Raw genomic sequence first — 25,965 nt, forward strand, 5'->3', positions numbered from 1 at the left:
AATAACTAAAATAGAATGACACTGTGAAGGTTTAATAAAGCTGAAATCTGAGTAAGTCCTACAACAGGCCTTGAAAGTACATTTGGGCCGAAATGTAAACATAGAAATGCTTCGGGCCGCATCTCGTTTTTCCTGTACAGTACTTAAAACATGTGAAACTTATGAATTAGTTATGTGTAAAGTGTCCACGAATGTTATAATCCTTAGGTGCAGACAAAGTTTCTCGGCAAACAAGGAATTTTTTTTATCTCGTATATGTATTTATTTGTCCATTCTGTATTAGACACATTAATTTCATATCCAGTCTTTTCTTTTTCATAAAACTCATGATAACAAGAAATCAAGTAACAAAGTTATGTACAAATTCAAATTGATACAACTTGCTAGCGAAAGAGAAACACTACTGCAAACAGTCGGACACAAAATGATACTGATTTTACGTTGTGAACAGCAGCAATGAGAAGAGACGAGAGTTATGGCATACCGAACCAATGTTTTTAGACTGTCTAGTGGTAGGGTGGGGGGTAAGAAATTCCAATACTGTTTCTTGTATTGATTTTTTAAGCGCAGGTCTTCATTCAACAGCTGATGATTGTCGTTCGATATTCAATCATTGTTGATAGTTTAAAAGAATACAAAGAGAAGTTCTCATGTTATAACTTGGTACATTTCATCCTAATTGTAAAAGGTCAATAATTAATATTAAATGTGTTAAAATAATTAAAACAGGAAAGAAGAAAAAGTGAAATTTTATCTGCACTTATTTTAATGTCAGGATTTATTATAGTTGATTAATTTTAAAATAATTTGGGGGGGGGGGCGCCCGGGGGCCCTTCATCCTATGACCCGCACGTGGACCAGATAAAATCGTTCTGGGGACTGCATGTTGTGTGTGCCTGCCCTTCAATGATACTTGCCAGGTCTCAAAGAGACAACTGTGTTAGATTGAGAAATCATTGTACTTTTCTTTCGTACTTTTGTGGAATTAATGATCGTGGATACGTCCCAAATAAAAGTAGTGTGTCGGTTTAAAAAATAAATACATAACACATTTAACAAAATTGAACACCACAATTTTTGTATTGTAATTATGAGACCGGCATTTGTATGTGTGATCTTCCCAGCTAGACAACGAAAGTCCTGGTAGTTCACAGTACGGGCGAGAGATGGCAACATATTGACCTCCTGGAGCTGGAAAATACTTGCTGGAATCGTAAGCCAAAAGCGTTCAGAGGCCGTCGTTTCGCTTCGTAAGCATGTTGCAGACTTATTGAGGCGGTGATCGATACATCCAGAGTACATTGATACCTGTTCCATCAAAATTATTCATACAGTTCATTGTTTGTGAGCAGTTTAGGGCACTTTCACTTCTGCGATTTTTTATTTTATTTGTTTAATTGATTTTATAATCCCACAAACCCGAGTCTGTGATAGCCATAAGGATATATATAGTATGAGTTTAATATATTTTTGTCCTTAAAACTGCTGCTCCTTCACTCCTGCCATGTACCCTGCCTGCCGTATAGAGAGCCTATATATAAATATAGAACTATATGAATTCATTAATTAATGTATTATTTATAAGTTTTTGTCGTCTTCCGATTCGATGTAATTATTATCTGCGTATACAATAATAGCACCTGATCTACGATTCTTTTCTAAAAAGTGGGCAGAATGAAGAGAACACTCAGTACAACAGATTTTCACTTGCTTTATCGCCTATTACAACAGTAGAGCGTTTTAAGCATTCTCTATAAGAAATAGGGAAATTCTATTTTCAAAGTTAGGCATCTATAATTTCCTAATTTGGATGCTATTTAAAATCCGAGTAACTCTCTGAGAACAGTAACGTTTGACCTGCACACATTAAGAAAAGTTTCTTGAAGTTCAGGTACTTTCGACTAGTGAACACCACTAATAAAGTAGGCCCTGTTACTTCTTACGTCTTCTGCGCTCAGAAATTCGTTCGCTCTAAGACAATAAGGACAATTACGAATGACTTTCAGAAAATATTTGCTCCGTTATCTTCTGAATGAAGCTAATTCTGTTTCTAAATAATTTATATGAAGCCGTGAGATTATTTCCAAGGGCCTAAATGTAATCTTGAAACCGCTGGTTTAATTTAATCCTGTCGCTGCCTTATTTCGCAACACGTTATGTATTCATAGATGGCAAATGAACGTAGTGCCGTTCAAACATAATGCAGCCTGAAGTTCGTGCAAATTTCATAAATTTCCTTCAATAGGTATTATAAGCACCTTCGAAGATCACGTTCGCCTTGTCATGGACAAGCAGTTATAGTGGCGTGGCGTCTCGTAATTCTGCAAGACAGTGCCTTAAAATTCATGAGATTTTGTTTCACTTCCCTCAAACGTGTAGTTTTCTTATACAGCACTAGCTACGTGATAACCTAAGTTAGGGTTGTCCAACTTCAGGCCATCGTTTCGACCTTGTTTTGTCTGAGGCGTCAGTGATGTTATCGCAGTCGAAATTCTGTTATTGAAAATATAAAACCAGAAAGTAGAAATTTAAATTTATTTTTGAAAAAATATCTGTTAATAAATTAAATAAACATGTATGGTGTTATTAAATTAATTAGCCATTTTTTAATGGTACTGTATAATTTATATGCGTACCAAGTTTCGGCTCTAAATAACCCATCATCAATGCAGACGTACTGTCATTCAGAAGGAATGTTTGCAAGTAAACTACAATTACTATAAGCATCGCAACAAATAAACAATTCTTGTTAATCTAGTGAGACATTTGTAATGTGTATATGATTTGCAATAAGTCTACAAGATTCTAATAGGCCTATTATATGCACGCTAAATCGATATTCACTTTAATTTCTCTGTATTTCTCTTCGTAGTTGTTCAATTAAAATCGTTCAAGGTTTTTCACGTAGAGACTCAACTCTTTAGTATGTGGAATTATAAACAGTATCAAATGTTGATGTAGCATTTCAAAAATTGTATCATGTTTAGATAACATGAATTTCACGAGGGAAAGTTCCATTGAAAAAGAGCAATGTGTTTACTGTTTGTATGTTATTCTTCAGTTTTTTAACAGGCTGTATTGGCCAGTAACTGTTTTTTATTTTCGAGCCTATGAATTAGACTTTATTTAGACTACACTGTCTGAGGTTTTAACTGCACATGGCGCTAAGGGAATCGATTTTGCTCTTCTGCATCGGCACGTCGTGTGGTCTTGTTGGCTCTTACTAATGTTTCGGAGGAACTTATTGATTCCATTATCAGGGTTAAGTGGGACGGAGGTGGGAGTAATTCGTTTTTCAGAAACGTTGGTGAACGCCTACAAGTCGACGACCCAGAAGGCCACAATCGACATTCTCTTATATTGATCAGTTATCAGAAACAATTCTGCCCGTAGTGTTCTGTTTGTAACAGAAAAATTAGAAGTGTAGTGAAATAAGAACAGAACTGGAGCGGATTGAAAGGATCCAGACTTTTGAGATGATAGATGGCACCTGAGAGGATTTTCTTCTTTTTAAGTATCAATTGCTACATCAATTTTGCACTGATTTTCTTTACCGGATATAAAACTTATTTATCTGTAAGAGGACAAATGGTCCTAAATATTCTTATGCATATCCTAATTAAACAACTCTGCTGGCAAAATCTTAGATTAGGTTATTGCTATAATAAAATCAGGAATTATGGGATAGCGGGAAAGTATAGCATGTATGGATTGATGAGACGTGTATATGTACACAATAATTTTTGTCATGTAATTTGGAGGATAATATTAAAATAGATTTTTCATAGGCTAAATATAATATGATGATGTAGACGGAACTGACCTAGTTCAGAATATTGTAAACACAGTAATGAACCCGTAGTTTCAATAAAGACCTAATATTTCCATGGCCAAGTGAGTTACTAGCAGCTTCTGATGAAAGTCTGTACTCCGTAGACGTAGCTACTTTAGCATCCACCTGAAAATATTAAGAGTGAAACTTTATTAAGTGTTCGGAAAGAGTAATGCGGAAGTCTTTTGCAACCGGCCATCAATCCAGGAATAAGAATGGTTAGCCTTTATTACGTGCATCCAAAGACGATGCTTGAATTTTAGATTAAGTAACACATTTCATCTGCGTACGTTACAGCATGCAGGATGAAAAGAGGTGACAGTATGTTTCATTAACGATGGTTAGGTAAGGATCTGGATGGAGAGAAGAAGTGGTTGGCATAGTCATTAAATTAATGTCTGCGAAAGAAGTTACGGCGATCAATGCTGATAAATATATGTTGTGATCAAAATCAAATTACGTACATCTACCGAGAACGGTTAAGTAATCGATCCGTTCCTACTTATTATTACTTCTTCTATGCCTATTATTTTAAGATAGATTAGAGCTATACTGTATGATAGAACTCTTTGAAGATTGGGCACGACAATTATTCAAGAAAATTTTGTGCCCAGAATTTATTGTCAGCATTTGTTCCGAAACTGCGACGGATTTCCTGGCAACTGCAGAACGTGTTTTTTTTAAAGAGGATCGAAACGGTGAACCCAGCAGAACCCCCAGATTTCAAAACCTATTATTTTGTGAAGATTGAGTATTAATAGCAGCTATTTCATTTCTAGGCCTGCGTGATTCAAAGGTCAGCTTTGATAGGATATTCGTGTAGACCCTTGAGAAAAGAAATCATGCTCTAAGACGTGTTTCTGAAAAGAACTTCCAGATATCCTCTGTTAGCTGGTTAAGCGATTACATTTAAGATATTAGTGTAATCTGGGATACATCCCAACTCACTGATTACCGTTTCAACTAAACCGGTAAATAATGTTTTAAACAAATTAGCCTTGGTTTCAGACGACCTTCTCCACATAATCGCATACTGCCTCCGATAGGCCTACGGAATGTCTAGAGCAGCGTTTCTCAACCTTTTTGCCTTTGCGGAACCCTTGAAATAATATTCAAGTCTCAGGGAACCCCTACATAAAAATTATTATATATCATTATTGATATTTTTCTTTCTTTTTTATAAACTTAAAATTCATAAGGAAAACTTAATATATTTTTTCTGATAGTTGGTTTACGCAAAAAATTACGTTTTTCTCAAGTTTATTGACAATACAAAAAAACTGAAATCAAACTGCCTCTTCAAGAGACCTCATACGGAGGTTTTCATTCACACAAAAAAGTTGTCAGTGGAACCACGGTTCCGGAGAATTTGACGTAAATACGTCTATACGGAAAGGAAGTTAATATATTGGCTTTATTCTAAATATTTCCTTTGTGCATGTTTTACAATTGAGATAAGTTTGATTAAGACTTTGCTTAATCAACTTGAATTAGTTACGCTAAAGATGGGTCTGTGGTAGCTGAATGTAATGTAAAGTAATGTAATGTAATGAAATGTAATGTAAGGTAAGGTAAGATAAGGTAAGGTAAGGTCATGTAATGTAAGGTAAGGTAATGTAATGTAATGTTTTATAGGTAACAACAATGCCGAGAAAAACAGATGACGTTTCCTAGGTAACAACAATGCTTGAATGCTTAACTTGAATCAGTTACGATTAAGATGGGTCTGTGGTAGATGAATGTAATGTAAAGTAATGTATTTTAATGTAATGTAATGAAATGTAATGTAACGTTTCCTAGGAAACAAAAATGCCAAGTAAACAGATGACGTTTCCTAGGTAATAACAATGCTGAGTAAACAGATGAGGTTTACTAGGTAACAATAATGCCGAGTAAACACGTCGTTCGCTAGGTAACCATTGTTACACTTTTTCGTTTCACGTTTTCGTTTCCTTTTTTCGTTCCCCTTTTTCGTTCCACTTTTTTTGCCGAATGACCCTTCCTTATAGACGTATTTACGTCAAAATAAACATAAATAACCAATATCGTATGTAACACATATAAACAGAACGAAAACAGATAATAACTACTACAATAACTAAATCGTTTATTGACAATGTTAAAAAGGCATAAGATAAATGAAAGTAAAATGTCATATGAACAAATATATATGTCAAGGAAATGTTATTTTTGAAGCCAATTTAAATAATAAAATTTACTTTTCTAATGTGTAAACTGTGCTTGTCTTTTGGTACACAAATACTTAATTCGGGGTCGAACTTTAGATAAACACACACGGATTTCATCTTCAACTGAAAGGAGACGATTTCTGTCTTTGGTCTTGATACTCGTTAAATAAGAAAACGCTTGTTCACACATGTAAGAGGTTGAAAACTGCAGCAATATATTTATTGCTTTCCTATGACTGGCACGATGCTCTTCTTTCACAGAAATCCAGAACTTGTCCAGGGATAGGTCAGTAAATCTCATCTTGAGTACAGCTCCTGTACACTGACCACTAAAGGCGGTTTCACGCTGGCGCCGTATAGACGTCGCTAAATATATTTCTTATGATTATTATATTTCTAACAGGTTGAAGACTTTATTATAACACCCAAGAATTTTCCGAGAATATGTCGCACGTGTATAGTAAAATTACTAATATGAAATTAAACATAAAAATGACTCAAAAATACATTTACATATGATTAGCCTATCATCACTATTGCTCGCGGAACCCTAAGGTTCCGGGGAACCCCGGTTGAGAAACGCTGGTCTAGAGACTCCCTGAAATATTTAAACCTTATTTTCAACCGTTCCCATTGTGTTCTGCATAGAGATAATCACACACCTTGTTTTATTTGTTTCAAGTCAGATTTCTATGATACTCTTAAATGTAGGTTAAAAACTACGTAACCTGTTCTCTGGAAGCGTAACAAAAATTCGCACCGGACACGATCATGAGCGAACTCGAACCATTTTCCATCCTCACAGCTCACCTACCTAAGATCCATCTTGATGTTATCCTCCCATCTGCTTCTTGATTTTCCAACAAAATTCTGCATGCACTCTTTGAGTGTATCTAAAATTTGTCCGTCTTGTACCTATTTAAGAGGAGTTTATCTTTCCGTTATATGCAGAAATATTGCTGCTCATAATCTACTTTAATCAGTTGTTTCAGTTCCCAATCTTCACTGCCATAAAGGATGATTGAAGAAGTTAATATTTTGTACTGTTTTACTTAGCTTGAGCTTCTTCCAGTTAAATTAACTTTTAGTCGGGGGTCTTACTTAAAATTACTGTGATATTAAACCTTTAAACAACTCCGTACTCTCTTTGTTCCTTGAGTGATATATTAATGCCATAATTTGATGCTAACATGTGGCCTTTCCTCTTGTTATTTATACACATTACCTTACGTCACAGCTGGTCGAACAGTGGCTTAGATGCTCTGAATTAGTAGTGTAATTTACGGGTAGGTCCTTGACAAAGATATTGACACACGAAACAGTACGCATTGAACGGAATCACGCACACTGTAATCCCGGTTGATGGGAGAAGCTGTAGACTGTAGATCGTTGAGTTAGCCTATTAAATAAAAAGCAAAGTCTCTATATTCGCAGCCGTTGAAAAATGCTATGAGTTCTAAATCAAGTTAGAGTTACATACATGCAAGTTGCTTCCTCGTACAAGTGTGTTATTTAGCCAGACGCAAATTTCTCTTCGTAAATAGATACATAAAATGTATTTTGGTTTCTTCAGCCGTCATCAATTTTAGGGCATCAGCAAAATTCTTTAGTTAAATTTTAAGTTTGTGTGATATCGATTGTGGAATTTCGGGGGAACATATTACCTCCGATTTTGGGGTTTGTATATTGTAAAACAGATCGTATTTGAGTTTGTTTAAACGCACTTTTGTATTAAATTATTAATTTATATCACCCATACATGGGTCTATGTGAACGTGAGGCCAGCAGCTAGCTAGTCGGCTTTGGCTCTCTGGAGCTGTTACGCCACGGAATATTATTATACATGGGTCTACATTTGGTTTAGCGACAGACATGAGACAAGTTTCAAATGACTTTGATATCTGATATTTCAGGTTTTCACTGCGCTCAAGATGTCATTGCTGGTGTTGTGGCTAGTAACGCCGTGTGAAGTGTTGAAGACCTAAAGACGGAGACAATAGACTGTATTTCTCCGAAACTTCGGTATCCGCCTACAAATTCACACGGCCATGCTACACACAACACAAATATTGACTGGTTACAAATATTTTCTTAGATATAATTTAGTACATGGTACAATTTATGCAGTGGAAATGATATTTTTAGTAACTATTTCATGAAAAAATATGAGCCGGCATAGCCCAGTAAGTATAGCCTACATGCTGTTCCACAGTAAATTGATGTGTAATATTTTGATAGTCTGTAAATTTGTAGCTCATCTGGCATTATTCCTGGTGCAGATCAGCAGTTGCTATGGTATGAAATTGGTCCAGGTGTTACATATCACCTGTTATAGTTAGAGGAACATATACATATAAACATACCACTCAGGATGGCATATTACCTTCCGCGTTTGGCTGGTCGAGTGCACTGTTTCTGCAATAGGAGAAAAACAGAAATTAAGTCCTGGTAGTGGCGACTCTGGTAAAAAGGAATGCAAATAACGCTGATGTGGGGTCTAGCGAAATCTATATAAGCTTAGTTATGTAAACAGACGAGAATGTCCATATAGAAAACTAATTTGTGGGCTTGGCTGACTGCCCGGTGCCTTAGGCCTACCAGAAATGTCGAAGAATTTTAATTTCAGAGGCTGTGAATTTGTAGAGATTCTCGCGAGTTATCTCTAGCTAAATCACTGCATACAGTCAACAATTATTATTCCATTGAGTTACCTGAGTGCCAGTTTGACAGCCGTGCAAAACAAGTGGGGAATTAAGATTAACACTGTTGGCGTTTTTTTCAATGCACCTGCCGCAATGCTAATTTATGATAGTTGTATAAAAAGGCGAGAGCTTTGCCTGTAAGATAAATACTGCGGATAGAATGTTGGTTGACGTGATCAGTCGGCATGCCTTAGAGCAGTTTACGCGCCACGTGGACACGCAGGGTCTTTCTGTGATGAACGTTATGATCAAATCGCAAACCTGCGGTCGATATCCGCTTCCTCTGTTATGAATTGTTGATGGACGATAAGATATTGGGATTTCAGTTTCTCACGGCGTCGAATATGAAGATGGCTGTCTCCTAGGCGGTTACGCCGTAATGGTGGAAGCATCAAGCATTTCTGAAACGTCGGTGAACTTCTACCAGACTACACGGCTCAACAGTTCAGAAGGCAGCCACATTTATATTGGGATATATTTTGTTTCTGACATCATGACCACCTTGCAATTTTTCACTAATCCCTATATCAAATGCGATATGCAATTGTAATAGCCATTTGCCCACAGTAGTAATATTAGCCTACATCAATGTAAAATGTCCAAAGTTGATCAAAATGCATTCTATTTACAAATGTAATTTCACAGAACTTTCCTGTTGATTGAAATGGTGGTATTTTCTTAATTTAGGTATATTGATCTCATTACAATGTTCTATCTGATGTTTTTTTTGTGAATAATGCATTCCATTCAGCCTATAGACTGGACATCTAATGCTACAGACGGGAAGGAATAATGGGATCTGACTCCGAAGTTTTATAGACAGTCAAAATACGATAATTAAGGGTTTATAGGTACATAATGTAGCTGTCACGAAACGACCGTATAATCTAATACAGACGAACACTAGCCATATAAAATGATAGAGTAATGATTGTGACGATGATGATACAACTATCAGATATACCTTCATCAAAATATATTACCCAGACATAAAACTTTGCTTTATCTTTATTATATCAATTTTAAGTGACTGGTTGGAAGCATTCACAACTTATGCGAAGAATAAAGAACACTTCTCTTGTAGGAGCCGTCCTTGCTACTGGTGCAGAAGTCCTTAAGTGCTGTAAATCAAACTCTTTTGTATGTGTGTGTGTGTGTGTTGTGATAAAAGCTTTTTCTCCTTTCAACAGGTGTAAAACTTCAGTGGTTTGGAGTTATAAACGTTGTTGGGCGCCTCCCCCACTCGTTTATACGATCTTTTATAGGCGCAGTATCAGTCAGTTTTAAGACCCGTCAATAGAATGGACCTTTTAACGGTTGTAAACACTGATGAGTCGATTTTGTTAAAAAAAAGAGAAGATAATGGAGAGAATAGGAGAGGGAGATGGTCAGAAAGAGAAAGTCTGGAGATATTTACTGATGATTACGTTAATAACATGATTCATGTTTATTTGCCTATAATGTGGTTTAAGTATGTGGCAGTAAATGTCAGTCAAATGACGATATCCGAAGTGTTTATAAAACCAACAACACATGTTTTCAAATGCTTCTGTTGTGTGTATGTGTGTATAAAGCCTGTGATGTGGATATCAGGTGGCTTTTTGTGTGTTTGTGTAGACGTGAGTAGGCAGGTTTTTGATGGCGGGTTGGAGGGGAAAGAGTCGAGGATTGTAAAGTTGAGTTTTAGTGGTACTTGAGTAGAATCGTAAAAGTCAAGAGGAAACGGGCCCCCGGTTGTCGTTTGCCGCAATAAGCGGGAGATGCTAAAGGGAGTTTCCCCAAGCTGGAAGTATCTAGTCCGTCGGGGGGCCGGCCAGCAGTTTTCAACAAGCGGCAAGTCGCTACCGAGTTTATATCTTCGTATTATATAGGAACAAGACGGAACTGAACCGACCAGATTTTGATGGCTGGACAACGGAAGACTTGTACCTTGACACAAAATAATAGTGCTCTCGGGTTCTAATCTTGTGCAGTAGCAAGAAGAATTTTACCTGAGATTTTATAGTCCGTTGTTCGTCGTATTATCGTGACTTTTGTTTAGAACATTGATATAATATTTTTTACAAATGTAAATTACAAGTTAAACATAATTTGTTATTAACGGAATTATTTGCGTATATGTCTCTTGGGCTGTGTTGAAACTGGGGATTTTCTCGCTTATTCCTGACAAAAGCCTGTTCGAAACTTCTAAGCAATGTGCACTCTTCCACAGGACTACGTAAACATACTACAAATTGTTTTCGCGTATAACAATTACAATGTAGTACAATTGTATCTAATGATTTCTTTGAAGCAAATAACGCATGCAAATAATATTTAAACAAATAGGCCATATCTCAAAGAAAACAAAATGCAGTTCGATATAAACATCATTTGGCAAATACTGAAATTCAACAAAATTAATTTTCTAGACCATTCGAAGATTTTACGAATGATTTTATTAATTTATTAGTTTTCTGTCTTGCTCCTAGTCACTTGAAAAAACTGAAATGTTTCTTGGTTAATGGTTAAACTCTATACACAAACATCTTTCATTTCAGGAGTGACAAATCTGAACCATTATAAAAATGAAGGTTACTTAAAATTTAAATTCTGAAGACGAGGTGAGTGTGAAGATGTAGGGAGGAGACGGGCAGATAAGGAGCAACAGCGTAACACCACTTATATTTACATCCCTTGAAAACCTCAACTCCTGCTATAGTTATCGAAAAGTGGATTAAAAATTAGGATCTTAGACTGTATTAAAATTGTGCAGTCTAGTCATTAAACTGATTAGGTTGTGGGTTTATCTTTGACCAGAAAGTAGAAGGAAATAATATGTTTAAACAAGCCAAGTCTTACGGCCGCAGAGGACGTGGAATGGGTGTGGAGGTACCTCGTTCAGGACAGCGTCCAGCAGCGAGCTGGTATTACTAACACAGTAATGAACATTTGAGTTTCATTGAAGCTGGGGTTTTCTAGACGAGCTTCTGAAGAACTCTTCTCCATGGGTTGAGGAAGATTTAAGATTTAATGTCTAAAACGTAGTTTCATACACTACAGTCTAGCTTATTTGGTTAGGCCTACATTTATTTCCACCGGTCAAGGTAACAGCTGTATTAGTCCACTTCTATACAATTATATGATCTTCTGTTTGCTGTGACTGTTCATTCATGTTTATTTGAAGAATGTCTAGTACAAACGTGAAGAACACAGAGTATTATTTAGACAAATAACCTATAGCAGTAAAATATGCAGCATCAATATATGATTTTCCGAAGATGATAGAAAAGAAGGGTTTGCCTTAACGAGAATTATATAAAATTATATTAGAAAACTTTTAAAACGTTTACTGAGGACAGTCTTAAATATCGGTATCCGTTACGATACAATTTAAATGCATGAGCAAATTTATGAATTAGATTCCACAATCAAGAAAGTTATATGAGCGGAACGTTTTCAAATAAAAGGAAACAAAGCGCTTTGTATATTAATCGGTATTCAGTTCATTGTTTCGTTTGTTTCAAGGCTAGTTGACACTTCCGTACATTGGACTCAAAGATGTTCCTTTTTTATATTCCTGAACGCTGACAGTAGCTGTGTGTAAAAAAATATATTAGTTTATAATTTCCTTACGTATCTTGTAATAGTTCCTGCTAATGCCTCTAGCTGGTGCTGTGTGCAGCGTTTTCGAATTTTCCTCTGTCTGGTGCTTTGAAACCAACTGGCTGTTGTGGACTTGGGTGGGGATGAAGTATGGAATGAACAGGGAGGGAAATGAAATAGGTATAGATGCTTCTTCATATATTTTATGCGGGCGCAAAGAATACCCACAGGCTGCTGTGTATTCTGTATACTATCTCACACATACTAAGTTAGGTTACAGTTGCTACTACGTGTATAAGAGAGAAGCATAATCGTAGGAACTATGTTTCGTTAGCGGATGAACATCCCATTGAAAGTGGGGAGGCATTCTGCCCTCCGTGACGAATTTGATTCTGATTGGTCCATTTCATAAACCCTCTTTCCCTCTCATCTCCCTCTCTGATGACCCTCTTCCTCGTGTTCTACGTCTTTTGTCCTTCTCTTTAATATATATGTCTCTTTCCTTACTGCCTTCCCTCTCCAATTCTGTCTTCAAACCGCTCTTTACACCTCCTTTCTGGTATGTCCTTGAATGTTTACCTCAGTTATTTTGGTAAATTTATTTACATTGTTCGTTATATTTGTCATTCGAATTTTGTTACACCAGGATTTTATTAATTAAAATAACTGAAGATAACAAACGAACTTTTTATTATCCGAGTCCGTATTATTGCCATTTATATTATTTTCTTAAACATTCAGAGAGACAAAATGGATTAAGGGATTTAAATAGAAATATGTTGCATTTTTGTGCGTCATTTACAGTTTAACAGGGACAGTTTGTCTCGTTTTGTTACCACACAGTAAACGCCCCACCTCTCCTCCCCCCTCCAACGAGCAGGACGTGGTTTTACTCGCGTGCGATAAATGCATGTGCCTGTATTTGTGGAGTGTGCACTGTCTCGTTTTTATTATCCCGTCTCTTTCTCGCGCCCGGATGGGAGGAGGCGGTGGAAGAGGACGATACTGGAACAAACGGTAGACGGACGTACAAACCTCGGCAAGCCAGACCGGCGTACGGGTGGGATGCATGTCAGGTCGCTGTGCTGGTAGTATTGTAGTAGTGGTGGCGGGACGACAGTGTAGTTTGATACATAACATACCAAACCAGTGCGTGTTTGACCACGGTGTTCGCTGGAAGCATAGCCTTTGCTTCTGTCCACTTGTTGGTTGGGCTATGATCTTTAACCAACAACTGCTTGCTCATTATTAATCGTAACTTACAATGGTCTTCTGCTTATTATTCGTATATTACCGCGAATTTGTTGATTACCTATAACTGGTATTTTATTTATAATTTTCGAAGGAAATATTATTTCACGTGATTTAACAGTTCCAGGATTTAAATTCGTTGGTGATTTTTGAAGGTCTATACCATCATTAAATCAGTATTACGAATTAAATGAATTTGAGGTGTTAAAATCTCTGAAAGGTTCATACCGTATTTGTGTATGGTTTTTGTGATGTTTGACAGTTTTTAACTGATTTATTTTGCTGTTTCGTCTTCTTCTCAATACTCCGTAATTCTCGCCTTGTAGTACAACGTGTGAGTTGTTCCTGGTCGTTATGGTTGGCCTGTACTTGAGTGACATGTGTGCTGGTGACATGGATGGTCTGCTACCGACAAGTGGCTAAAGATAAGACTGTTTTTACTTTATTGTTCTTGTGTTCACGAGTTGTATGTGTGGTGTACTCTTTCTCTTTGGTTTATGCTGAAATGACAAAATTATTTGCTGTTTGACGTACGGTGAAATTGGCTTACAGTCCGAACAAATGACGATAAATGTCGTATTTGTCGTGAAGAACTACATGGATTTTATTTCGAACACTGTATGTGTTGGCTCATGAAACGCGTGTGACAAGTACAAGAAAGTGTGTGTAGGAATATAATTTTCCTAATTAGACATTGGGGTGTTTGTCTCGTCCCCACTTAAGAAAAAGGAGTAAGTGGGAGGGGTCAGTGTACGAAGATTTTTTGACAAGTAGGCCGTGAGTCAAATCAGTCTCTTGAGGAAGGAAACTGTCCAGTATGAACTCATACTTCGAGCAAAGTGGGTTTTACGGGAGCCATCATCACCAAGCCGCGAGTTCTGCAGCAGCCCCAGGTCATCACCATGACCAAACAGCGGCTGCTGCAGCAGCGTATCGCTTTCCGCTAGGGCTGGGCATGTCCCCATACGCGTCATCTCAACACCATCACCATCACTCCCTTCATCAGGCGAGACCACCACAGGATTCACCATACGATGCTTCAGTGGCCGCTGCTGCCTGTAAGCTGTACTCCTCAGCGGCCGATTCAGTCAGTCAGCAGTCCAATGCAGGAGTCGCAAACTACAGTACAACCACGAAACCAGACTGTTCGAAGACAGGGACAACGCCGAACGAGCAGAGCCACCAGAATGGTTACGCTGCAGTCGTTGCAGCAGCTGCAAAAGATGTCTGGCAAAGCGCTGCGGGCGGAGGAGGAGCTAATAACGCTGGTGGCAACAGTCTTGTGGGTCCTGTGGTGAGACCAGCGGCATGTACACCTGACACACGTGTAGGAGGGTATGGTTCGTCCGTTGGACTTGTTGGTGGCGATCCGGCTTCTAGTCCGGGTGCAGGTGGAGGCAGAACTTCAGCATGGTCTCTAGGGTCTTCGAATGCATGTTCACTCAACAGTTCGGCCGCTCAACCCACAGTGGCGACTCAACTACACCAGCAGCCCTCCAACCACACATTCTACCCATGGATGGCCATAGCAGGTCAGTCAGATCAACCCCTTTATGTAAAACCACGTGCTTGTTCTACCCCGCCAGCCCTCATGAATGAAAGGAGGGGAGTTCTGTGGAAGTTGAAGGTTCAGGGTTATTAGCAGATTATCATTATACAGGTTCCTCTGACAACAATCGATATTCACTTATGTAAGTCGTATAATAGGGCGCAAGGTTTGTTGATAACAATTCCCATTGTGGAGTCGTGCTTCTGTGATCGCATAAGAATTTTCGGTCTACAAGCACTAATTAAGCTAACGTTTGGTCTCTTTGTGATTAATCTTCGTAGTGAGATTCGGACAAGTCTGTACTGAAAGTAACTGACTCGGTGTGGCATCTCCCAGCATTAATTTCGGTGATAAGTGTTTTCTTTCATCGTTATATTTAGTAATATGAATTGTCTTACAGCATGGCAAAGCTTTCTTGAATTCAACGAAACTATAGAAACTCGCTGTATTGTCTTTTATGTAAAATTCCGTTGGCTATTTACGAAATTGTCACTGGTCAAATGCTCCCTTGGTGCTCTATAGTTACGTATCGTTAGAATTGAGTGCAGTGTTAGCAAAGTAGCTACAGAGGCTTCCTTTTCATAGCTGTAATATTTAAATCACTTTATAACCTAATTATGTTCATCAGCAGTCGATCGACACATGTCTGTATCAAAGGTTAAACACTGATATCGTGATGAATGAACTGGTATGTCTCCGGTCTTCACAGAAGCGATGTTTAGAGTCGGATATTGACCAAGTTTCAATATGCACACGTGTAGGTTAGGTTTGTCAAAGTGCCTGTTTTGTCCCTCAAAGGTAATATTTTCTTCATGTGGTGATCATTGTCTGTTATTCTTGCAGACTCATTTGTCACATGACAAGTGTTTTCATAGTTTCCGTCTTTTCGTAGTTATGGTCGAATTTGGTTACTTTATTTTATTTTTTTAAATACTGGGAGAAATGTTGTATTTTCAAATGCTCACGTGGTGACAACAGCTATCGTGTCGCGTCCCTTCGCGCGCGTAGTTTGAAGAGGCTGCACACGGCACCCACAAACACCACGCCTTCTCTGTCAGGCTTCCTCTCTCCTCTTTTAGTTCCCCCCTCCTCTGACTTACGTCCTGTATCAGACCGGCTCCATAAGGTGTTCCGTACAGTAAATTACTTTCTCATACATTCATTTATTACGTATGGATCTTTGATGGTTTCCATTTTTAGTGTGTCAAATTATACAGTTAAATAATGTAAATTACAGGCACAATTTCCTGTGCTTCTGAGTATCCACAATTTTAGTGCAAAGTTTGGATAACGCAAATTTCAAGCTCTTAATTATCGGTAGCAATGAAAATGCAAATTACCTGTGCAGGGATATGAACACCGCACGCCCAGAAAACAGTATTAACTCATGTTTAGTTTTTTCGTGGTTGACATTATCTTTATCGAACCAAATCATGCTGTTACTTTATGACATCTGAAGTATCAAATTACGGCTTTAAAGTTGTAGACTACGCTGTTCTGGATTGAAACTCTGTGTGGATTTGTAGATTGGTACCTACGTACTTACCTTATATTCGGAAGATGGAGACAGTATGTTCTCCCTGAATGCTAGTGTCTACCTGCAAACTCACACGGTATTTCAACCAAGACGACGAACATCGAAATGTTTTCCCTTAGTAACTGATTTTGTTTGAAACAAAATTTTTATTTCCAATAGAAATAATTGATTCCTTCGTGTTTCTCGAAACGTCAGTCGGGGCTGATAATTTCGTAGGGCTGTTAGTAGTAGGCACCAAGCGAATGAATTAAGTAAGGGGTACTCTGAGCAGACAAGGTCATGAAATAATGTATGTAAGAATCGTTATGCCATGATCAACCGGTTAAATAAATGTAATGTGGAATGTCGAAATCATGTAGCTACTACGGGCTTAGTGTTCTTCTGTGTGAAGAGCCGAAATAATTTCGATATACAGTTACCGAATATACCCGGGGTGATCTTGGTTAGAATTGTGAAACTGTTTTGTATTACGACTTAGAGCAAACCAGTTTCAGTTGACACTTGTCTTATGAATATGCATTAATCTTTCGAAATTTCGTCACATTGTCAATGAGTTTTTAGTGGCAAAAGATGCCTTTCTGCAAATGCCATTCTGTCGCTACCTGTCATAACAGAATGTTGGTGTTGTCCAGACTGCAACGAGAATATATTTCATGTTGCAGTCTGTGTGAGTTAATTCAGTATATCTCTTCGTTTATTTAACCAGGGGTTAAGATGCGGTCAACACAAACAGTGACTGCCTCGTGCTTGGCCTTTCATAGTTGTCTGTCTTCCTCGTACACACGTAGACTTTGATGTTCTTTCCTCGTCTTCAACATCAGCTGTTTGCAGAACCCGTAATAATACCCGGGCAGAACTAAAGCACCAGTAGGCTAACAACCCTCAGTTCTCGTCTACACCCGCCTGGATCTTCGAATCTTGCCTATCTTTCAGACCATTATGTTCCTATTGCAGTGGCCATTATACGAAATACATTACAATAGCCAATAACTCGACGCACATTATCAACTAAAAACTGGTTCTCTCCGGATTTTTCTTTTTTTTATTTTCGTTGTGCTTCCTCGCTGGCTGCATTTTTCTTCTCCCGTATGACTACTTTTGTATATTTTTTTTATTCTAGTATTTATCAACAAATGTATTTTACAAGTGTATATTTTTGCATGTTTTGTTGACCACGCAATCCTTTTGCTCGTGAATATTTGCCTGCGTTATTCCACGCCACTTTATTTTTTTGTGGAACGTTCAAAAGACGGGGAAAAGCGATTCATGAAAAAACATTTTTATTTTAGTAAATCCGAGAAGGGTAGGTCAGATGCAGAGTACCAGCTCTATTTTCTGTAGACGGCGGTTTGAATCTCTGCCTACTGTAAAAGAAATCGTTCGCGAAATCATTCCAGTATTTAATTCATCATTCAGTGACATGCCACATCAATGGGAGCCATAACCGGCTTTCAGTACCAACTTTATTACTTTCTACGTAGTTGAAACCCTCAAACTGCACGATCTGCAAGCACCGATTTCTCATTCAGCCACTGTTGCTGCTGCTGATAGCAGATAAAGATCGTGTATCCCATTTGTGTATATTGTATCATTATTTTGCTTGACAGGGTTCCGAAGGTCGAAAATTGTGACAAACTGTATCAAAATTAGAGCTACGCACTGATATATTTTTAAATTCAATTTTAACCACATTTGTAGACAGAAAGACGGAAATACATCCATAAATGACGCGAAACGAGGTATAATAAAATAGCAAACTTAGGACTGAAAATAACACAATGTAGGCTTACTTGGTAGATCATAACCTACTGACTTTCAAATCTACCGTAATTGAATGCTTTTGTGTTCAGTTTATTACTTATTTTATAGTCCGTTAGGCGTAAATGTGTGTTAAGTTAAGCAGCTTTCCATTATAACGTAATATATCAGTTGTTTATAGATTTGAAAAGTCGCATTAATACCAACAGGCAATAAAAATAAACGGATCATACTTATAGAAACTCGCGTGATAGTAAGGACGTCGTGCACAATAAATCAGTGTGTGTATAAATATTATAGGTTATTGATCTATTTTTACTAAAATTGTTTCCAGATTTTCAGAAGCATGATTAATTTGAAATTATAGTGTTTAAATTGACTCCTAGGCCTAATGAATGGTTCATTTAAAAGATACTAAGGGAATAAATTCTCAGATATAGCCTAATATTTGAGCACTGATTTTAACTTATCAATCTGATTGCTTTTGGTTTGAGTAGGCCCTCATATTTTCTTATTTCCCATCACTTCGTACTGAGTGCTGAAGAATTTATCACAGCCGTTTCTCATAATTTAAATAACACTTCCTTCCGACAATCTGCAATTAGAAAGGCGGCTTTAAATAAATCAGAAACTTAACCAACCAGCCAGCCAGCCAGCCAGCCAACCAGCCGTTGTTTGCTCGTCTCTGTAACCCTGTTTGTACCATACTTTTTTCTTCCGTCACTCCATATAGTTCACATTTTCGTAACGACGTGCCGCCACTAGCACGTCCTTCAATATGGCCAGATACTCTGTGGATTTAATTTCGTATAGGTCCCACCATACGCTCATTCTACCATCTTCCTTTCCCTCTCGAACTACTGGCATGGTTACAAAGGACCCTTCAGCCACTCACAACTAGACTACAAAAGCTTATAACCTCTCCCCCCGTAGTAATCTTATGTGGGGCCCACCAAACTTGGTCCTGCTCATTCCTAGAGTAGATTTTGTGTTGTGTGGATGGTGTTGAAGTTGGTTTAACTTTGGATTAATATGATACTGGTTTCTTCGATATTTGTGAACATAACTACGGAAATAAACATTGCGATTAAACCATTTTACTAGACGACGATTGAAATCCTGCTTTGCGTTGCAAGGAAATGGCGTTCTGTTAATATTTTGCATCAGATTAAAAATACACTGGCATTCAGCTGTGCTAAACGATTTGTGTTTTATATATAAAATCATGCGTGTGCATTGGTATTGTGTGAATGTTTATTCTGTGTCTGTCCTAAGTAGGTCTAATAACTTAGGGAGTGAAGTAGGCTGTTTAGACAGTGGAAACTATATGTACCACCTACTTTAACATTCAGTAACTCTGCATTTTAGTAACAGAATATGTCGGGTTTCGTGTGATCTCAATAAAGTTATTCTTTTCCTAAACAGCCTCCTTCAATGATCTTTGTTCTAGAGACGCGTTGTGTTTTGCTTGAGACAGGGACTATAATTTAAAATATTTAGTCGAAATTCGTTTAATCTCTTGTTTGTCCCCGCAAAATCATTCTTTATAAATGCAGTAAATAAATATTCGGCTTTTTGTTTGGCCAGGTTGAAGCCTAGTAATGGATACATTTGACAGTCCATTCTGAGGCTCTGCCCTTCCAGCAAAACGCTTTACCTTTTCTCACCATCTTCTTCCACATCAGAAATAAATGCAACTAATATGACATGAATTTATTCTTACACAATGTAAAGTATATGTTAATAGGTCTTGATTGTTTTAAATGCAATTCTCAGATATATTCTTACTTAATTATGATTTAACCTTTAGTTTTATATTCCACTATATTTAGTTAACAGAGCTACGGATTAACATTAAAATTTCCATGCTTATCGTAACATAAAATTAATTTATACCAGTATTTAAATGATCACTATTTCGTGCATTTTGAAAATAACAGCCTCTTTATAAGTAGGTCTACGTCACTTATGGAGCATTTCTATCTGAAAGAATGTATGAGTGGTGGCAATTAATTAGTCAACCGTTATGTACGAGTGCGACCCTGCCCTGCATATTAGCGATGACTGCCAAGGTATTGCCGATAGCGAGGCGATTGTAATAGGCCATGTGTTGAAGGATCATTACAAAGCATTGCAGTATATGAGTATATACGTATGTCAGGCATACTGCAGCAACTTGTAAGAAGAATTGGGCTTCGGGTAATAGGACGCCCACCTAATAGTTTGTACGGATTTTTCAAAATCATATTTTGCAAATACTGATCACAGATACAGGTAAATATTTTTTGCGGAGATCTAACTTTACAGCCCATCCCTATGGTGTATATTTTGCAGATATTTAAACTTTCATGTTTTAGGTATTATTAGAGCAATACGAAATTACTCGTCAAGAATAACGGAACATCTAAAGCAGTAAACATACATAATAAGTGAAGAAAGTAAAGTTGTCCCGCTATACGCCATGTAGGCGCTTGTCGGGGAGGTGGTATAGCTCCTACTCATTCTTAACCTCGGCACTAGAGAGGGTGAGTGGTCAGCGTCACGCCCCGGCCGCGCTTTACCCCCGGGAAGGGAACCTGCTACCCATTGGACAGGAGACTTAGTGGGCCCCAGAGCCCGCCAGACATAAATATTATCCGACAGGGCCCAGTATCCCTCAAAAGTATTACCATGTCAACGGTCTTAACATCATACACATTCATTAATATTATCAGGTATCTTACAGTAAGTAACCATCTGCACACAATATTTGTAAATTTATACACTATTCACTCATTTGATGCATGTTTTGACTCTTATTTTGCTAGGCTCCAACCTGATTATCCCATAAGGCCCAACATCACTTTATAAGGAAATGATCGGCCAACCAACACTTGCAAATTATATAGATAGATTTTAGCTCTTATGCATCCATTATGAATGCAGTTTCCCTTGTTAGTGGCTGTACTTATTGTGGAGTTATCGACCTGTCATGTGTCCCCATGGAGTAACAGGGCCTAGCACAGATGCTATTAGCAAATCCATTTTTAAATTAAAGCACTGAGGTTTGGGTAGAACTATTGAAAACAAGCGAAATGAAATTGTGAATATTAAATGAAAATAAAAGTTGTGATGGCACGGCATTATTTTATACAATATAACCTGACTCCGTTTGTTGGCTATTATAAAAAAATGTTTCATTGTACTTTATTCTATGAACAGAACGGGCATAATTTTGTGACTGAGCCTTTTAAAACTCTGTATTACATACTGAAATTTCTGAAACAATCTGTGAAATGGTTACCTGGGGGTAAAGAGGCATGGGTTTGGAGCTTACCACCTTCATCCAGTGATGATATTAGGAATGCGTGGACCTGTACCCATGTTCGTTTACACGTTGTCATCGCGTGTTGCATAACAGAGTCAACTTTAAACCACTATTTTTGTAATGTTCTAATAACTTGCAGAAGGCGTTACAGAATGATATCCAATCTTAGGCGGTGACATTAACACTTCCCTTCATTAAGTTCTGAACATTAATTATGCTGACATGTATAAAATGGAGCGATTGCAGACGTGCGGAATGTTTGTTGGCCGGTGAATACCTGCCTTCGTGTTGCACCAATCAAGTCGTTAAGAATCCTGCCAAATATACTTCTATGGAGCGCAGACTGTTATAACTTATTACTAAGGTATTGATTTAATTAAGATCTGTGTTTTTAAAATATTAATGTTGCTATCTCTTCATTACATTTAAGAGAAGGCCTAGTATCTTTCATTTATGCCGAACTTTATTGCAGCTTAATTAATAACAAGGTTATGAAGTCTGCTTGTTTTGATAAATGGGTCTAGCTACATGAAGCGTTTTACAATAAACAACAAAAAATATCCCCAATACATTTTATGTAACCCTAAATTTATTTTAATATTTATTCGCTCTAGTGTGAATAATTGCAAAAATAAGACTTACTACTACATAATGGAAATACTTTGGAATTTATTTGTTATTGCTTTTGTCGAGTTGATTTTGATAAGTGAAAGAAACATTTGTTGAAAATGTTATAATAGTTACTGTGATTTAATAAGCTAAATATTTTAATATTTGCAAATACCGGATGAATGTCGTTATGGTACAGCAAAAGAATGCAGAAGTAAATAGTTTAAGCTTATTTCAGGATTCTATATAATATAGAATTTAAATAAGTTCGATTTTACATTTAATGGCAATTCCTATTAATAAGATATTAACTGTAACTGCCCCTCCTCAAGATACTCATCTATATAATAAACATAGAGTCAATTAGATATCACCAAAAAGGTATTTTGAAAATACGTGTATTCCAAACTTCAGTCCCCCCTTTCCACACTTTATTCATGTAGCCAGGAATAAAGACAACTCATTTGTTTTCCTGTTACGTAAACAGCGAGCAGCCTAGAAACAATTCTACATGAATGTCTGAGAGGGGTAATAATTATTTGCGCCGCGGTACTGTGCTGTGTTGTACTATTTTGCACTGAGCTGTGGCAGTAGCAGGGTGACGACCCGGCAGTGCAAAATTGTTCGTGTAGGCGGGCTGACGTGTTCACCCTCAGGCCGTAGAGCCATTGCACGTTGACTGGGCCGAACAAGACACAATAAGCCAGAAACATGACCCCTGGCAACAACAAAGCTCCGGATTAGGGAGCACAGCGAAACTAGTCGGATTTACGAACCGAAGGTCACAGGAATATGCGTAGTCTCTGTTTCTTATTGCCTAATGACGGCTCATAATGACGAAGTCTGAATTGCAGATTTTAAAAATAGCATGGGAAGAAAATTGTGAATGGTGAGTAAGCTGTGTTCTGGGCGGTAGCGCTGTGTAGTCTGGTAGAAGTTTACCGAAGTTTCAGATGTCAGGACGATGAGTAAGCCCGGTCTGGAGAACATCTGATTCATTATTTTCTGTGAACAAGTTGAAGTTGAGTTTCGAACGAGATAGAGCCCAAATACAAGATTGTAGCTTTGGATCTGCACGAACCCAAACAGAATCGGATGATTTTCGAAAATACAATTTTCATTCGGCCGACTGATATGTCTGAGTTATGTAAATGCCGTGTATTTTATTGGGTAGTTCCCAGTTTCTGTTGTGAGTTAATTGTGAGAATTAAATATTTTAAATATAGTTTTTCCACGGCCACGAGCCTCCTCTTGTCCTTAGGTCGTCGTGGCTTACATGCTGATGACTTATTTTCTGATAACAGTCGAGATAGGAGCATGACTGTTTTACGTAAATTTTCAGTAATTGTTCATTCCAGTGTTGTATGTTACCGATATTCGCTACTTCTCTAATTTAACTTATGCGAGTCATACTTTAATAAGTAGTAAGGGAGGATTTATCTTTATGAAGATTATAAAAGTTTAGATTTCCCATGGGAATTTTAGAATTTGACCTGTTCCCCGTACAAGGTAAAGATTTGTCTCCAGATTTTGGTTGGAGTGACACCAGGCTCTAAAATTTGAACTAACCTTGTCATTTTAGAGAAATTGAACATCAAATTATTTTTTATGTTTAATTTTAATGTTATGGTCTGTTCACACTAGTTGCCTTAGGTTTCGGATGGTGTCAGAGTCTGTTATAAGCTACACTAATACAGTCTGTAATGTCAGAGAAATTGTATTTGTAAACTATCATGGTTATTTCTTATTTTGAATTGGTGAAGTTACACTTTCTTTTGATTTTGGTCGTATTCTTTAAAATGATTGTTCATGTGAGATGAATAGTTACTTCCCTTGACTTCTTTTGGATTTACATCAAGAATGTATGGGCCGTCATTGGCTACCACTTCGGCAGAATTGTTTAGGAGTATAAGAGATGCAGTGTCTTCAGTTACATTTGTCTTCCTTAACAACGTGTGGACTAATACTGAATACTGATATGTTATCTGCTGAGCCACTCGCGATACCCTTATTGAACATATGTGAAATGTTGGTTTCAAAAATTTGATCATTTTGCATAATCAAATACGTTTAATTTTAATTTCTTTGACTTTTTACTGGACTAGCAATTTTCAGTAAATGGCATGTGCGCGCGGTGAAGAGTACAAAGTACGCTGAAAACTAAGTCAGTTAACGGAATATGGATGGAAGCTAATAAACGACTTGTATAATTTTTCTCAGACTACCTTCTTGAACCACATTACATTATTTGAATTGACTTTGCGTTTTTGTGTACTTAACTTTACATATTACAAGTGGTTTCAAAGTTGTTTTTGTCTGTACCTTGTATGCTCTAAGGAAACCATTAGTGCGTATGAATGCATTTCATCATCCATGCTTTGTGTGAGCGCAATACAAATTATCTGGTAGTGACATGTGAATAATTTGTCTTCTCTCGAGGAAATGTTTTGGTTATGGGTTAATTAAAATTCACCGTGAATTGGTTGTACAATGTCATTTACAAAATGAGTTAACCAATGACCTTCCATTCATATGACTTATAATACCTGATGAGACCAATTGAAATATGGCGGAGGAGGGGGGGAGGAGTGAAACGTAGTGATTACGTCAGTCTACAAACAATAGCGATTCTATCTGCGTATTTCAGACTCGTTCTTTCTCACTCACTTTTGGCTTTGTTCCGATTATATCATATTCCAAACAGTGTAATTATATTACCGATGTATCACCAAGCAGTGTAAACTTGCACATATGTACTCATTAGATGATGGTTATGTTGCATAATAATCTTACAAGAAAAAATGTTTTAAACATTTTTGGAAATAATATCAATTTAAAATTATGACAACGTCGATTTACAAATATTTGTCATATTCATAATTACCTTGATTAAAATAGACTGACAATTCTGAATTTATTTTACTTAAACAGGTAGGCCTAGTGTGATGTTTCAGGGCTATTTAAATTTTGATTGTGGACTTCTGAGATCTCACGCCGTGTTAGCCTTGCCTAGTCTAACGTAAGTTCCTCTAAAATGTTCGTAACAAGACTACAGGGTGTCAGAACCCAGAACACGCAAATATTGGATTGGTATTTGAGTCTAATGCTTTTCGGGCATTAAAGCATATTAAAAGCTGTCTTACGGCCAGTCTCTTATTTAGAAAGTGTGTGGGTCAGTCATACTGTAATACAAAACGATATCAAGAGTTTCTATTGAAGGATGACTGTTAAAGTAAAAAGGGAAATATCATAACGTTTTTAAGTAGGAATACACTTAAATTCCGTTTTACATTCACTGAGTAACGCGAAGAGAGAAGCTGAGATTCATAATTTTTGTTACTTCCTGTAAAAAATTTATTAAGTTTATATCGTCTGAAAATTTGTTTCAACCGAATCTACTCAGTTATTTTGCATATTATAAGTGTAATTATTTATTTCTGTTCTTTATGCTTGTGATCACAACAAAAATGTTGTTAGGCACTTAATTTTTAATCGAATGCGACTCTGCATATCGGTAGCTGAAACAACGTTTGGCGTAAAGAGTAAATTTTCAAATATCGGCGCGGTTTTGCAACAGCGACACAGCTGGACGCTATTTGTGTTTCGTGAAGGCTTAAAGAGTGTCTGTATGGCCAAACTAGTAACT

General features: G+C 37.3%; 1 protein-coding gene and 1 long non-coding RNA gene across 7 annotated transcripts in view; one reads left to right on the forward strand and one right to left on the reverse strand.

The window, feature by feature from the left end:
* Positions 1–1,152: 1,152 nt before the first annotated feature.
* Positions 1,153–12,512, reverse strand: LOC110838346 (uncharacterized). Of its 3 annotated transcripts, none has more exons than XR_002546070.2 (5): positions 12,339–12,512; positions 8,405–8,436; positions 6,836–7,420; positions 3,824–3,958; positions 1,153–1,308 (listed from the first exon to the last, which is right to left on the reverse strand). It is a non-coding gene; the product is annotated as an uncharacterized LOC110838346 (long non-coding RNA). The 3 variants fall into 3 exon arrangements; XR_015533558.1 differs by having other exon boundaries at positions 8,385–8,436; XR_002546071.2 differs by lacking the exon at positions 12,339–12,512 and adding an exon at positions 8,733–8,793.
* A 773-nt stretch (positions 12,513–13,285) lies between these two features.
* LOC110838342 (homeotic protein ultrabithorax) overlaps positions 13,286–25,965 on the forward strand; it is an 879,469-nt gene continuing 866,789 nt past the window's right edge. For 2 of the 4 annotated variants that reach the window (XM_087342533.1, XM_022081453.2), the window contains exon 1: positions 13,308–15,091. In XM_087342533.1, coding sequence (XP_087198659.1) covers positions 14,377–15,091 — 715 coding nt within the window. In that variant the 5' untranslated portion in view covers positions 13,308–14,376. Of the gene's footprint in view, positions 15,092–25,965 lie in introns of all 4 variants that reach the window. The other 2 variants (XM_022081455.2, XM_087342531.1) reach the window with 2 other exon arrangements.

The sequence above is a fragment of the Zootermopsis nevadensis genome, unplaced genomic scaffold, assembly GCF_977971745.1.
Source record: "Zootermopsis nevadensis isolate Lab colony 2312 unplaced genomic scaffold, Znev_1.0 Znev_ptg000001l, whole genome shotgun sequence".
Taxonomy (NCBI): Eukaryota; Metazoa; Arthropoda; class Insecta; order Blattodea; family Termopsidae; genus Zootermopsis; species Zootermopsis nevadensis.